Source organism: Oryx dammah, unplaced genomic scaffold (assembly GCF_014754425.2).
Source record: "Oryx dammah isolate SB20612 unplaced genomic scaffold, SCBI_Odam_1.1 HiC_scaffold_11032, whole genome shotgun sequence".
In the NCBI taxonomy this organism is placed as follows: Eukaryota; Metazoa; Chordata; class Mammalia; order Artiodactyla; family Bovidae; genus Oryx; species Oryx dammah.
Genome location: NW_024080426.1, coordinates 292,607 through 308,356, shown reverse-complemented (window position 1 = coordinate 308,356; position 15,750 = coordinate 292,607). Strand labels below are relative to the sequence as shown.

Below are 15,750 nucleotides of genomic sequence, written 5' to 3'. Positions count from 1 at the left end.
AAACATGCCTATTACTCCAGCTATCTCTTGACTTCCTGCTTTTGTGTTCCAGTCCCCTGTGATGAAAAGGACATTTTTTGGGGGGTGTTAGTTCTAGAAGATCTTGTAGGTGTTCCTAGAACTGTTCAGCTTCTTCAGCATTAATGCTTAGACTTGGATTACTGTGATATTGAATGTGAGTTGAATTACATTTAATTTGGAAATGAATAGATATCATTGTTTCATTTTTGAGATTGCACCCTAGTACTGCATTTCAAACTCATTTGTTGGCTATGAAGACTTTTCCATTTCTTCTAAAGGATTCCTGCCCACATAATAGATGTAATGGTCATCTGAATTAAATTTTCCCAGTCTGGTCCATTTTAGTTCACTGATGCCAATGAGAAGGACTGGTGGTGTGAAAATCTGGGTCTTCCTCTTGTGGGAGGGCCTTGCTCACTAAAGCCTTAGTCCAGTTATCTACTGATGATGAGGTTGTACTCCCTCCCTGCTAGTTGTTTGGCCTGAGGTGACCCAGCCCTGGGTACTCTGGGCTCTGTGGTAGGGTTAATGATGAACTCCAGGTGGGTTTATGCCAAGGGGAAGCTTCCTTCCTGTGTGAGCCCCTGCTGATCATGCCTTCTCTGGAATTTTTGCAACACTAGCAGGTGGTTTTGGTTCAGTCTCCTGTGGAGTCATTACTCCTTTTTCTGGATCTTGGTGCAGTCAAGATTTTGTTTGTATCCTCCAAAATTGGAGTTCTCTGGTTGCCCCAGTCTTGTGGAAGTCTTTTAATCAAATCCCACCGGCATTAAAGGTCATATTCCCTGGGAATTCCCAGTCCTTTTGTCAGGTCCCAGGGTGGGAAGCCTGATAGGAGTTCAGAACCTTCATAACAGTGGAAGAACTTTTTTGGTATTATTGCTCTCCAGTTTGTGGGTCACCCACCTGGTGGGATGATACTTGAATTTACCATTAATGTGCCCTTCCTGCTATCTCACCGTGGCTTCTTTTTCTTTGGACTTTAAGTATCTTTTTGCGGTGGGTTCCAGTATCCTTCTGTCCATGTTGTTAAACAATTCATTGTGATTTTGTTGCTCTTGCAGGAGGAGATGTGTGCATTTGGCTTCAGCTCCACCATCTTGAACCATAAGCCCTGTAGTTTGTTTTGAATCAGGAAGTTTGACACCTTCAGCTTTGTTCTTTTTCAAAATTGTTTTAACTGAGTTGACTTGAGATTACATTTGAATTTTATGATGAATGTTTATGTACAAAAAATGTTATTGGTATATTGATTGGGATTTCATTGATTCTACAGATTGACATCTTCTAAATTTTTAAAACAATTTAAAGTTATTTATTTAGTTGGCTGCATTGGCTCTTAGTTGCAGCATATTTTAGTTGTAGCCTGCAAACTCTTAGTTGGGGCATGTGGGATCGAGCACCCTGACCAGGGAAGGAACCTGGGACCTTGCGTTGGGAACAGAGTCTTGCCACTGGACCACCAAGAATGTCCCTAGATTGACATTTTTTTATTATTTATTTATTTTTGGCTGCACCGAGTCTCTGTTGCTGCACGCAAGCTTCTCTAGTTGACTCAGACAGGAGCTGCTCTTCACTGTGGTTGTGAGCATCTCATTGTGGTGGCTTTTCTTGTTTTGGAGCATGGGCTGTGGGTGCACAGGCTTCAGTAGTTGCAGCACGAAAACTGTAAAGCACAGACTCAGAAGATATGCACAGGCTTAGTGACTCCGTAGCTGACATGTGCAGTCTTCCTAGGCCAGGGATCAAACCCATGTCCTGTGCAGTGGTAGGCAAATTCTTATCTGCTGTACCTGGATTTGATACTTTATTAGTAAGTCCTCTAATCTGTGACATGGATTATCTTTCCACTTACTAATAGTTTCTTTGATTTCTTTCAGAAATGTAGTTTATCAGGGTATGTGGAATCTTTTTTCTTAAGTATTTTATTCTTTTTTTTAATGTTCAAACAATTATTTTTTTAATTTCCTTTCTGGATTCTTTTTTTATTTTTAGTGAACTGGTTTTTAGGGTGTTGACTTTTGTACCTGAAACTTTAGTAAAACCATTAATTCTAATAGTTTTTATATTGTGGAAGCTTTAGTGTTATGCATATGGTTCAGCAGTAGCAACATTTATGTATGAGATTATGTAATTTCTGGCAGGCATAATTTATCTTCTTTTTTTGATTGTGATGCCTTTTGTTTTTTCTTTCCTAAATGCCCTGACTCAGAGTTACAAATCTGTATTAAATAGGAGTGGTGAAATAGCACTGCCTGTTCCTAATCTTAAAAGCTTTCAGTATTATGGTTTTTGCTGTGGATTTTTCATATTTGGCTTCTTATGTTGGCTTTCCTTCTCTTTATTATTTATCATAAGAGGATGTTCAATTTTGTCTAATCCTTTTTTCTCCATCAGTTGAGATGATCATTGGTAATTCTCCCTTTACTCTTTTAGTGTAGAGTATTATATTGTTTGATTTGAAAATCCCCCTTGGTTGTAGTGTTTAAACCATAATGTGCTGTTGAATTTGATTTGCTAGGGTATTTTGGTGAGGATTTTTGAATCAATATTCATTAGGAATTTTTGCATCAATATTCTCGTTCCTTGTTGCTAAAATATATTTTTAAAAGATCTTAAATAACAGCCTTACTTGATGAGTTAAGGTACTAGAAAAAGAACTTACCCCACAGTTAGCAAGAGGAAGGAAATAATAAAGATTAATACAGAGATAAAGAATAGAACTAAAACAGAGAAAATCAGTGAAACCAAACTGCTCTTCAAAGAAGTCAGTAAAATTGACAAATGAGAGTGATAATAAAGAGAAGACTGAAATTACTGAAACTAGAAATGAAACTGGAAATATAACACTTACAACACATAGGCCAAAATATGTTGATTTCTAAGAAAATAGTCTGTACTATTATATACATCACCAAATTAAGTAAACTAGAAGATGCGGAGAAATAGCTAGAAACCTTACAACTGATCAGGATCAAATCATTGCATAGACATAAAACTACTAAGAAGACTTCATCAGTTATCAGAAATCTTCCAACAAAGAACAGCACTGAACCCAATGATATTACTTGTGAATTCTTTCAAACATTCAAGTGATATATATTTGAATGTTAAATATTTAAATAATATCTTTATAGCGACATTCCGAAATATTTACACAAATTGAAGAGGAGGAAATGTTTACTGAGTCCAGCATTAGGCTGCTGCTTCAGCCAAAGACTGAAGAAACCTACAGACTAAAAGACACCTACAGACCAATATCCCTTGCACACACTGATGCAGAGTAAACAACAAAATACTAACAAACTGAGTTCAGCAACTTATTAGAAGAATTATATACAGTGATTAAGCGAGAGTTATTCCTGGAGTATAGGTGTGGTTCAGTGTACAAAAATTAATCAGTGTAAGCAAACTAATAGCATAAGGAGAAAAAGTACATAATAATCTCAATTTTTGGAGATAAACATTTAATAAAATTCTTCTCAGCATTTTGAGTTACCATTATTCTTGTAGCCTGCAAATTTTTGCTAGGGAGATTTTTAATAATCATATATAGGTGCCTTTGTATGTGACAAGTCATTTTTCTCTTACTCCTTTTGAGATTCTCTTTTAGTCTGACTTCCGATTGTTAGGTATCTAGGCATGAGTGTTTAATGTGCGTTTTGGAGTTCTTTGTTGAAATTCTCTCTTTATGTATTTTCTGGTTTTGTTTATCTGTGTTCTCTTTCAGGTCATTCTGCAGTTTTAAGACGTTTGAAAAACATTCTACAGAGTTGGTTGTCTATTCCTTTGATAAGGCCTTATTTCCCTATTTTTTGTTATGCTTTATGATTTTTTGTTGTTGAGTTAGGGTTCATTGGTGAAAACAGCCAGAGTTTCAGACTTTACTGATTGCCTTTGTGTAGAGAGAAACCTTCACCAGTCAGGCCTCCTAGATGGAGGAGCTCTCAGACCTTCTTAGGCATTTATGTTACTGGCTTTGTGTGCTTTTCTCCTATGCCTCTGTCAGGGTACTTGGAAATCCCTAGGAAAGCCAGAAATCTGGACCTAAGTTCCACTTCATTACTTCTGTCCTGGGAGAGGCATCAGTTGGAGCCAAGAGTTGGGTATTACTTTTCTCTTTTACTTTGAGCTACATTGGGTTGGGAAATGAACCAGTGTAAATAAAACTCAGTGTACTTTTAAGCTCCTCACAATTCTCTGTTCTATTAAATAACTCTCCTGAGTCTGGAAGCTTTATATTAACCAGTTTCTAGCTGTATCAGAATTGTATTTTGATCCACATATTGCTGTTAACTCACTATTTATGTGGGAGAACCAGTGTCTGTAGCTGCCCTCTTGCTGATGTCGCTCTTCTAGTATGGACTTTTAACTAAACTGATACTTTTCTAGTCCTGAAAATATGTTGAAATACTGAAGTTTGAACATATGAGGGAAAATGCGTGATCTAAAGGAAATCTAACATTGCTGAATTCATTTTAAGTGATTTAAATAATTTCTAAATTGCTCTTTAGTGTTTTAGGATATAGTGTCTTTGTAGTGCTGAATTGCTGCTTGGATAAAACACTGAGACTTTGCAAGAAATAATAGTTATGATCTGGGAGAAAGATATTTTATTTGAGGGGAGGGAAATTGCATTGCCGCTTTGTTTCTCTTTGCACTGATTGATAACTCTTTTGTTATCAATGACTTATTGAATGACTTACTTCTTTTGCTAGGTTACTTGAGATGTGTCTCTAGATAGAAGGATATGGGCAGATATAAAATGACAGAGTAATATAGTTTTAAGATGCTTTAGTTCAAATAACCTCAAATGTCAAAGAAAAGCAAGGGAAAAGTGTGTGAAGAAAAAAATTTTTAATTTATTTTTAAAATTATATTAATTGGAGGTTAATTACTGTATAATATTCTTTTGGTTTTGCCATACATTAACATGAATCACCACAGGTAACCCCCCACCCTCCTCCGTTCCCTTACCATCCCTCTGGGTCGTCCCAGTGTACTAGCCCCAAGCATCCAGTATCATGCATCGAACCTGGACTGGCAATTCGTTTCATATATGATATTATACATGTTTCAATGCCATTCTCCCAAATCATCCCACCCTTTCCCTCTCCCACAGAGTCCAAAAGCCTGTTCTATACATGTGTCTCTTTTGCTGCCTTGCATACAGGGTTATCATTACCATCTTTCTAAATGTAGGACCCCTCCCCATGTCAGGAAATAGTATTGTTTTGAAGAGAAATAGGATTAATTCTAGGATTGTATACTTTATTACCTGTGCTTTACCTGTGCTCTATCCTTTTCCACAAACTTCTTAGCTGTGCTTTGGTTAAATTACTTAATTTCTTAGACCTTTGTGTTTCTTTGTTATCACAAAATCTGTGTAACCTGAAAAGAGTTATGGAAAGCTAAGTGGGGTCTTGGTTCTGAAACAGGTGTCTCTGTTGTCCTTCCCCAAACACTCACACATAAAATTTTGATTGCAGCTTTACACAAACTGGTTCCTTTTCAGAGCCAGCCATAACACTTTCTTAAGTGTATAGCCTTAAAAGTAAATTTGAACACAGACCACATGATGAAAAACCAGAATGACACTACATGTTTTCAAGAATTTGTGCAAAAGGACAGATATTTGTGATTTTCAGGAGGGGAGATTTAAGCATATTTTTGACCAAGAAAAATGGATCCAGAAAGAAATGGAGGAGCTGAATCTTAGATCAAGACCCTTTTACATGTGGTGCATGTACAGTGGGATCAGAAGTCCACGTAAAGAAGGCTAGAAGAAAGAGAATGTTAGAATTAAACAGCTATTTAATTGAGAATTCATTTTTTTTTGAGGTGTAAGAAAAAATGATTTAATTTTTGTTAGCAATAGTTCTCAAAAGATGATATAATTTCTCCCAAGTTTAAAAAATGATCTATATAATATAAAATTTGAATGAGAATGTCTGAGTATTGAAAGATATTAGGTGAAAGATTATGATCTTCCAGTGACCTTGTGGAAATATGTATGTATATGTTTGTTTATGTAATCTGTATGAGTACTCAGGTGTTTTTTAAATTAATTTTCTTGCTCTACTACCTTTACATTCTCTGTTAACTTGGCTTTTCATTTTATTTACTTAAGAGCAGGATACCTTTAAGTATTTATATTTTTGCAGTATGTTTAAGGCAGAAACTGATCATTCTGTAGATTCTTTTGTAAGTAAAAAATGTTAGCTAAGAACTTTGCATTTTTCTCTGGAATATTATATATAAAGACTATATAAATTTATTGAATAACAATATTTATAAAAGTTTATGTTTTACTTCTGTCTCTCATTTTTACAGCTATCTGTTATTGATTGTAGAGGTTGGTGATGTTAACAATATATATGTTAAACTTAGAATAACTCATTATTTATTTTTTTAATATTTTAAACAAATATACCCTTTGTTCCCTCTACTTTTAGGTAGTGAAATGGTCTCTGCAAGAATGGTCTGTCCTTGAATTGGAGATATTTAAGGCTGATATATCCTGGTGCTTCATCTCCTATAAGTGAACTGTAATTTCTTCTCTTACAACAACTAAATAAACAGACAAAATAGCAAAAATCTTTTCTGCTTTGAGTATGACAGCCACTACTCGTGGCTCTCCGGTAGGAGGGAATGACAGCCAGGGCCAGGCTCCTGATGGACAGTCTCAGCCCCCCTTCCATAATCAGGTAGGACATGAAGGCTGTGTTGTTTTGGGTGCTTTGAATTAGTAAACAATGACAGATATTCTGAGTAATTTGTTAAGTAATCATAAAAAACTATTTTCATTTTAAGTTATACTTAAAGTAAGTCACTGAGGCTTTTAGTAACAGGAAACCTACTCTACATATGCTTGAGAATGTACCTTTTTAACATAAGGCTTTGTATAATTGTGAGAGCAAAAGTGTGAAATCAGTCATTTCTCCTTTAGTTATCAGTATTGACTCAAGTCATCTATTTATGTTCATGTCTCATCTTTGCACTCATGTTTACCTTATACATCTGACTAAGTAATAGAATGTTTAATGTTCAGATTCCATATTTTTAAAATAACCAATAGAGGAAATAATATTAGTAAAGAGTTTAATACAGATTTTAGTATCAGAGTTTTGTGCTGGCTGACAAAATCTTTTTTTCCCCCTGTTTCTGGAAGAATTTGCATATGATGAATATATTAAAACATTGATTAACAGTAATTCTTTGATTCTGATATCTAATATTGGTAACTTGAATTTATTGTATTAAGAGGGTAATGCATTTCACTGAAGTTTGCAAAAGAGTTTTGCAAAAGTATTGGCTTTCATTTTTCTCCTCCCATGTATCTATTTTTAAATTTTCATAGTTATTCCTTTTGCTTTCTTAGGGTTTAATTTGTTGTTCATTTTCTAGTTTAGGTAAGTGAACTTTCTAGTTTAGATAAGGTGATTGTTCCACTTTTATTTCAGTTTTTCTGTTTTCTAAGATATGTATTTTATACTATAAATTTTTGCTATACCGTATCCCATGACTTTTGATATATGTTTGCATTTACTGTTATTTAGTTAATGTTTTAAAATTTGTGTGGTGATTTTTGTTTGTAAAGAATACTTCATAAACATGATGCTTCATTTGCAAGCAGTTGGATTTTCTGGGTAACTTGTCTTGGTTGTAAATTATTCCTTTGTGGGTAGAGAGTCTATTCTCTGGTGTCTCACAAGGAAATTTATTGATGGTTGAAATGTTGCTAAAGATCCCCTAGAGTAAAAAATAGCACCCATTCCAGTATTCTTGCCTGGAAAATCCCATGGACAGAGGAGCCTGACAGGCTATGGTCTGTGAGGTCACAGTGAGAGGCACATCCCTGTGGGGCCCTCCGCCCCAACATGTGGGTAATTTATGATTTCTGCCTCTTAAAGAAAAGCTGTATGTTATGTTATAGCATTCATTGTACATGTCAGTTAAATGCAATTTCCTCAGTATTCGTTTCATATATTCTGTTCAGTAAATAATCTTATTTCTTTATATATATATATAAAATTTTATTTTTGGCCATGTTGAATCTTCATTGGTGTGTGGGCTTTTCTCAACTTGCAGCAAGTGAAAGCTACCATCTAGTTGTAGTGGATGGGTTTCTTATTGTGGTGGCTTCTGTTGTTGCAGAGCACAGACTCTAGAGTGGTTCAGTAGTTGCAGCACATGGGCTCAGCAGTTGCATATTCTGGGTCTAAAAAGCAAAGGCTCAGTAGCTGTCATACACAGGCTTAGTTGCTCTGCCGCATGTGGGATCTTTCTGGATCAGGGATCAAACTTTCTCTCTTGCATTGACAGGACTCTTCACCACTGAGCCACCGGGAAAGCCCTAACCTTGTTTCATTTAGTTTTAAATCTGCTGGTTTATTTTACTAGTTGAGACCTCTGTTTGTCTACCTGGGATTGTGATTTGATCATTCTCCTCTAATGTGTTATATCAATTTTAGCTAGACTTATGTTGAACCAATAAGATGGATTCACATTGAAAATAGTGACTTGGGATGATAGGGGGTAATTGAGTCATTAATCTTTACATTTAGATCTCTTATGTGTGTAGAGATTTCCTTTTATCTCGAATAATTCTTCTACCTCTAGCTCTCACATAGTAATATGGGTGTACCACTTTGCCAGGAGAAAGGAAGATTATTGTTAGGAAGGATATCGTATCCTTTTTTAAACAGCATTCATTGTTTTTGTTATTGTCTTTCATTATTCCCCTGAGTACTACTATTTAAAATTGTTCTCGATTATACTTTTTAATGAGCTTTTAGAGTCAGGGAAGACTTGAGCAGAAATATCTTCATTTATAAAGGTGGTACATTTATTATAATCAGTGAAACTATATTGATGAATCATTATCACAAACTCTGTAGTTTACATTACGGTTCACTTGGTCTTTTCTGTATTCTGTCAGTTTTGACAAAGATATCTTCAGTTCAGTGACTCAGTCATGTCTGACTCTTTGCGACCCCATGAATCGCAGCACGCCAGGCCTCCCTGTCCATCACCAACTCCTGGAGTTCACTCAAACTCATGTCCATCAAGTCAGTGATGCCATCCAGCCATCTCATCGTCTGTCATCCCCTTTTCCTCCTGCCCCCAATCCCTCCCAGCATCAGAATCTTTCCCAATGAGTCAACTCTTCGCATGAGGTGGCCAAAGTACTGGAGTTTCAGCTTTAGCATCATTCCTTCCAAAGAACACCAGGACTGGTCTCCTTTAGAATGGACTGATTGGATCTCCTTGCAATCCAAGGGACTCTCAAGAGCTTCTCCAACACCACAGTTCAAAGCATCAATTATTCAGCGCTCAGCTTTCTTCATAGTCCAACTCTCACATCCATACATGACCACTGGAAAAACCATAGCCTTGACTAGACAGACTTTTGTTGGCAAAGTAATGTCTTTGCTTTTTAATATGCTATCTAGCTTGGTCATAACTTTCCTTCCAAGGAATAAGCGTCTTTTAATTTCATGGCTGTAGTCACCATCTGCAGTGATTTTGGAGCCCAGAAAAATAAAGTCTGCCACTGTTTCCACTGTTTCCCCATCTATTTCCCATGAAGTGATGGGACCAGGTGCCATGATCTTAGTTTTCTGAATGTTGAGCCATGGCAACTGTTTCACTCTCCTTTTTCACTTTCTTCAAGAGGCTTTTTAGTTTCTCTTTACTTTCCGCCATAAGGGTGGTATCATCTGCATATGTGAGGTTATTGATACTTCTCCCGGCAATCTTGATTCCATCTTGTGTTTCTTCCAGCCCAGTGTTTCTCATGATGTACTCTGCATATAAGTGAAATAAGCAGGGTGACATTATACAGGCTTGATGTACTCCTTTCCTATTTGGAACCAGTCTGTTGTACATGTCCAGTTCTATCTGTTGCTTCCTGACTTGCATACAGGTTTCTCAAGAGGCAGATCAGGTGGTCTGGGATTCCCATCTCTTCAGAATTTTCCACAGTTTATTGTGATCCACACAAAGGCTTTGGCATAGTCAATAAAGCAGAAATAGATGTTTTTCTGGAACTCTCTTGCTTTTTCAATGATCCAGCAGATGTTGGCAATTTGATCTCTGGTTCCTCTGCCTTTTCTAAAACCAGCTTGAACATCTGGAAGTTCATGGTTCACATATTGCTGAAGCCTGGCTTGGAGAATTTTGAGCATCACTTTACTAGCGTGTGAAATGAGTGCAATTGTGCAGTAGTTTGAGCATTCTTTGGCATTGCCTTTCTATGGAATTGGAATGAAAACTGACCTTTTCCAGTCCGGTGGCCACTGCTAAGTTTTCCAAAGATACTTAGTATAATATAATAAAACAGTTTCACTGCACTAAAATCTGCTTGGCCTTTTCATCCTTCCCTTCTCTGAATCCCTGGTGACTACGTAGTCTTTTGATGGTGTTTATTTAATTGCTAAGTTGTGTCCAGCTCTTTGTGGTCACATGAACTGTAGCCCACCAGGTTCTCTGTCCATGAGATTTTCCAGGCAAGAATACAGGAATGGGTAGCCATTCCCTCTCCAGGGAATCTTTCCAACCCAGGGACTGAACCTAAGTCTCCTTTATTGGCAGGATAAATTTTTTTTTTTTTTTTAATCACTGAGCCTCAAGGGAAGCCCATTTGGTCTTTTACTTGCCTCTATAGTTTTGCCTCTTACAGAATGTGATATAGTTGGAATCATGCAGTGTGTAATCTTTTCAGATTAACTTCTGTCCCTTTAATACACATTTAAAGTTCTTTGTCTTCTCATAGCTTAGTAGCTGTTTTTAATTTTTAATCAGTGTGAAACATTCCATTTTCTGGATGTTCCACAGATTTTATCTGTTTACTTACTGAGGGACAGCTTGGTTGCTTCCAAGTTTTGGCAGTTACAAATAAAATTATGACTAAACAACAGTGGGATTTTTGTATGGACATTCGTTTTTCAGCTTGTTTGAATAAACACTAAGGAGTGTAATTGCTAGATTGTATAATAAAAATATGCTTAGTTTTGTAAAAAGTAAAACAGCGTTTTATAAGAGGCAGTGCTAGCATTCGGTTTTGTCAAGATTGTAGATTTTGGCTATTCAAATGTGTATGTTTTGGTATCTCATTGTTTTAGTGTATAATTCCTTAATGACTTGTGATGTTAAACATCTTTTCCAGTGGGTAGTTATTACTTGTTAGTCCCCTTTGATGAGTTGTTTCTTCAGGTCTTTTGCCTATTTTTTGCCTAAAGTTGTTTTCTTACTGTTGAATTTGAGGAGTCCCTGGTGGCTCAGATGATAAAACATCTGCCTACAATGTGGGATGTGTAATGTCAACCCACTCCATACTCTTTCCTGGAAAATCCCATGGATGGAGGAGCCGCCTGGTATGCTACAGGCCATGGGGCTGCAGAGTCGGACACGACCAAGCAACTTCACTTTCTTTCACTTTTATGCTTTGGATAGCTGTACTTTATTTTGCAAATATTTTCTCCCAGTCTCTGTCCTAGAAACTTGTCTTCTCATTCTCTTCACAGTTTCTTTCATGGAAAAAAATCGTCAATTTTAGTGAAGTCCAGCTTGTTTAACTGCCTTTGTTGTTACATCTGAAGTTAGGATCAAATCCAAGGTCACCTAAATTTTCTGTTATTTTATCTTCTGAGAGCATTACAGTTTTGTGTTTTACATTTAAGTCTGATCCATTTTTAGTTAATTGTGAGGGTTACAGCCTAGGCTCTGAATTCTTGTTTTTCCATGTGGCTGTTCATTTGCTACATTATATGTTGTAAGCCTTTCTTTTTACCATTGTTTTTATCTTTGTGTCTTTGTCCCTTTGCCAAAGATCAGTTGATTCTCTTGCTATGGGTCTGTTTCTGTGTCTTTCTTTTTTCCTTGAACTTTATGTTTGTCTTTGGCAAATGCAGCATAAAGTTGAATTTTCCTTTTTTAAATATTTATTTAGTTGCATTAAGTTCAGGTCAGTCGCTCAGTTGTGTCCGATTCTTTGTGACCCCATATATCGCAGCATGTCAGGCCTTCCTGTCAATCACCATCTCCCGGAGTTCACTCAAACTCAAGTCCGTCGAGTCGGTGATGCCACCCAGCCATCTCATCCTCTGTCGTCCCCTTTTCCTCTTGCCCCCAGTCCCTCCCAGCATCAGAGTCTTTTCCAATGAGTCAACTCTTGGCGTGAGGTGGCCGAAGTATTGGAGTTTCAGCTTCAGCATCATTCCTTCCAAAGAAATCCCAGGGCTCATCTCCTTTAGAATGGACTGGCTGGATCTCCTTGCAGTCCAAGGGACTCTCAAGAGTCTTCTCCAACACCACAGTTCAAAAGCATCAATTCTTTGGCTCTCAGCCTTCTTCACAGTCCAACTCTCGCATCCATACATGGCCACAGGAAAAACCATAGCATTGACTAGACAGACCTTTGTTAGGTTTTAGTTACAGCACATGGATTGTTTGTTGCATTCTGTGGGATCTTTCATTGCAGTGCACAGACTCAGTAGTTTTTGGCTCATAGGGTTAATTGCCTTGCAGCATGTGGGATCTTCATTCCCTGACCAGGCATTGATCTTGAGTTCTAGATTCTTAACCACTGGCCCACCAGGGCAGTTTCTGAATTGTTTTTGATCCATTCAATCTTAGCCTTTTTTAGTGTATTTAGACCTTTGAGGTTTAATGTGATAATTGAAATAGTTGGATAAATACCTTCCATATTTGTTACTGTTTCCTATTAATTGCTCTTGTCCTTATATTTGTGTTCCATGTTGCTTCCACCTTTTGTGGTTTTAATGATTCCTGTTTCTCTCCTGTTTTAATATATCATTCATATCTTTTTTTTGAGCTTTTTTTTCAACTTTTATAGTGGTTGCCTTAGTGTTTGCAGTATACTTATGTAACTGATCTGTACATTCACTGTTATATGGGTAGTTTTAAGTTCCTTGTAATAAATTATTCATAACTCCTCTTTCTGGTCCTTTATATCATTGATACTGTTTTTTTCATTTTCCCAAATATATAATTTTTAAATCTGTTATTGCTTATATTGAACAAATTATGAGTTAGTGCAAGTAACAGCTAAGATAATTCTTCAGCACTCAAGCTTTCTTTATTGTCTCACATCGTATGTAACTGCTGCTCCTGCTGCTGCTGCTAAGTTGCTTCAGTCATGTCCGACTCTGTGCAACCCCATAGACGGCAGCCCACCAGGTTCCCCGTCCCTGGGATTCTCCAGGCAAGAACACGAGTGGGTTGCCACTTCCTTCTCCAGTGCATGAAAGTGAAAAGTGAAAGTGAAGTTGCTCAGTCGTGTCTGACTCTTCGTGACCCCATTGACTGTAGCCTACCAGGCTCCTCCATCCATGGGATTTTCCAGGCAAGAGTACTGGAGTGGGGTGCCATTTCCCTTCTCCACCATATGTAACTACTAGAGAAAGTTAAGTTGATTCAGGGGATCTTCTCTCCCACATTGCATGATGTTCTTTACCCTCTCAGCCCACCAGGGAAGCCCAAGAATAATGGAGTTGGATGTCCTTTCCATTCTCTAGGGGATCTTCCCAACCTAAGGATCAAACCCAGGTCTCCTGCATTGCAGGTGGATTCTTTACCAGCTGAGCCACAAGGGAATCCCAAGAATACTGGAGTGGGTAGCCTATCCCATCTCCAGGGGATCTTCCCAACCCAGGAATTGAACCGGGATCTCCTGCATTGCAGCTGGATTCTTCGCCAGATGAGCTACCAGAGAAGCTGCAAGTTGGTTAGATTCTAATAAAAAAAGTAGTAGGTTAGGCAGTGGTTCCTGAGGATCAGCCCTATTAGGAATAGAATGCTTGAAGAACATATTTCAGAATGGCTACCTTGTCCATCCTAGTGGGAACACCAGAGAATTTTTTTCCAGTCTTCAGTTTGAAAGCTTGATAGGACTTTCTGGAAGTAAAGCTTAGCAATGTACGGAGTCCCCTTAAGTTTTGACCCCTTGGAGTTTTCAACTCTCAGACTTACTATATTGAGCTTCTAGCAATTAATCAATTACAATTTAGGTTTTCTTATCTCAATGCAATAGTACCTCCCTCTGCCCCAGGCCACTTTATTCCCAATGAAAAGATTCCAGGACCCTCAGTGAATGCTTGAAACTTGAAGGTAGCATTTCTATGTACATTGATAACTATGTTTTTTCTTAAACATTGACACCTGTGATCAAGTTTAGTTTATAAGTTAGACACACTAAGAGATTAACAGTAATTAATACTAAAATAGACTTTTGCAGTAATAGTATGCTATAAGTCATATGAATGTGTTCTCAAATATCTTGCACAATGTGATGCCTTCCCTTTTCTATCTAAGTACTCATGTACTGTGGATCTAACTTTCAGTTTGAGGTGCAGCAGCAGACTTCGGTTGAACTTCTTTTTCCTTCTTCCCAATTTCACATAAATAGAAAATTTATTTATACCATAGGTCCTAGTAATCTCAGTATATGGCTTTTCTTTTCCTTGTTAATTCAAGAACGTAAAACTTTTCACCTAAACGAAGTACTTTGCAGGGTTCTTTGACATTTCTGAATTTTGCCAGAATCACTTACCTTGTGCTTGGTTGTCATAATTAAATAAAATAAGGGTTGCTTGAACAGAAGCACTGCATTATAAAAGCAGTCTCATATTTGGGACAAACTCGTGATAATCTTGTTGAGGGCATAGGCAGGTGGGGCAGGGTCAGCATGGCTTGAGATTTCATCTGTTTACTCAGAGTGGCTCACAGTCTAAAACTTTCTGATTACTTATTTTTTGAATTTTTGATTTTATTGATTTAGTTTGGAGTTCGCTACAGCTAACTAAAACTTGGAAACTGCAGCTAAGGCTATAACTGCTGGTTTGGTTTCCGTGGAGGTTTATGCTTGTGATTTTCTGCTCTGGCAGTTTTGATTTCCTGTGTTCCCCTAACTCTTTTCTCATTTTGTGTTTGATCATTTTCACTTTGACCTTATTTCTTTGCTCAATCTGAGAACCATTGTTGGTTTTCATTTTATTCAGCTCTTTTATTTTTTAAATATTTTCCCACTTTTTTTAAGTATAGTACATCTGCAATAGTGTGTTAGTTTCAAGTGTATAGCAGTGTTCAGCTGTTTTAGTTTTAAGAAGGAATAACAGCTTACAAACTCCTTACTAGCTGTATTGTAAAGCAAGTCTTTTCCTATACTTCTTTCTTTTGGGGTTCTTGCTTTTAAGCATCTATATTTTATGTAGCCTTTTGGCTTAGTTCTGTCCTTTCTTCTTTTTTTGTAATTTGGAGTAACAAACACCCATTCATTTTGTCATAGTTTTGGTGCATGGAGATTTTGGGAATGAATTAACTAAATGGTTCTGTCATATTATCTTGTGGTTTTGGTCAGTTTGTCACCTTGGATTACATTATTCTGAATATTTGACTGGGTTTGGGGACTTCCTTTCCATGTGGCTCTCTCAGATGTGTGTTGACTGGAGGCCTCAGTTTCTTAACACAGTCCTTTGCACCTGTGCACAGTGTCTTCAAGATGTGTGATTAAGAGTCTTTAGGACCTGGTATGTAACTTTTAACAGAGAAATTGCCCTAAGAGAGGAGGAGGAAGAAGTCATGATGACTTCTGTCTTGTAGTCTCAGAAGTTTCTGTCTCTTTTCCAGTTTTATATAAAGATTTGTAATTAAGAAGGCTCAGTGTGATTATACTGTTTGGCAGCAAATGTTACAGTATGTTCTGTA

The 15,750-nt window shown here is 37.2% G+C and overlaps 1 protein-coding gene across 1 annotated transcript in view; it reads left to right on the top strand.

The window, feature by feature from the left end:
* The window catches only part of LOC120860168 (probable ubiquitin carboxyl-terminal hydrolase FAF-X), a 142,257-nt gene that overhangs the window by 19,670 nt on the left and 106,837 nt on the right, over positions 1-15,750 (top strand). The window contains exon 2 of the mRNA XM_040235961.1: positions 6,477-6,728. Coding sequence (XP_040091895.1) covers positions 6,636-6,728 — 93 coding nt within the window. The 5' untranslated portion in view covers positions 6,477-6,635. The remainder of the gene's footprint in view (positions 1-6,476; positions 6,729-15,750) is intronic.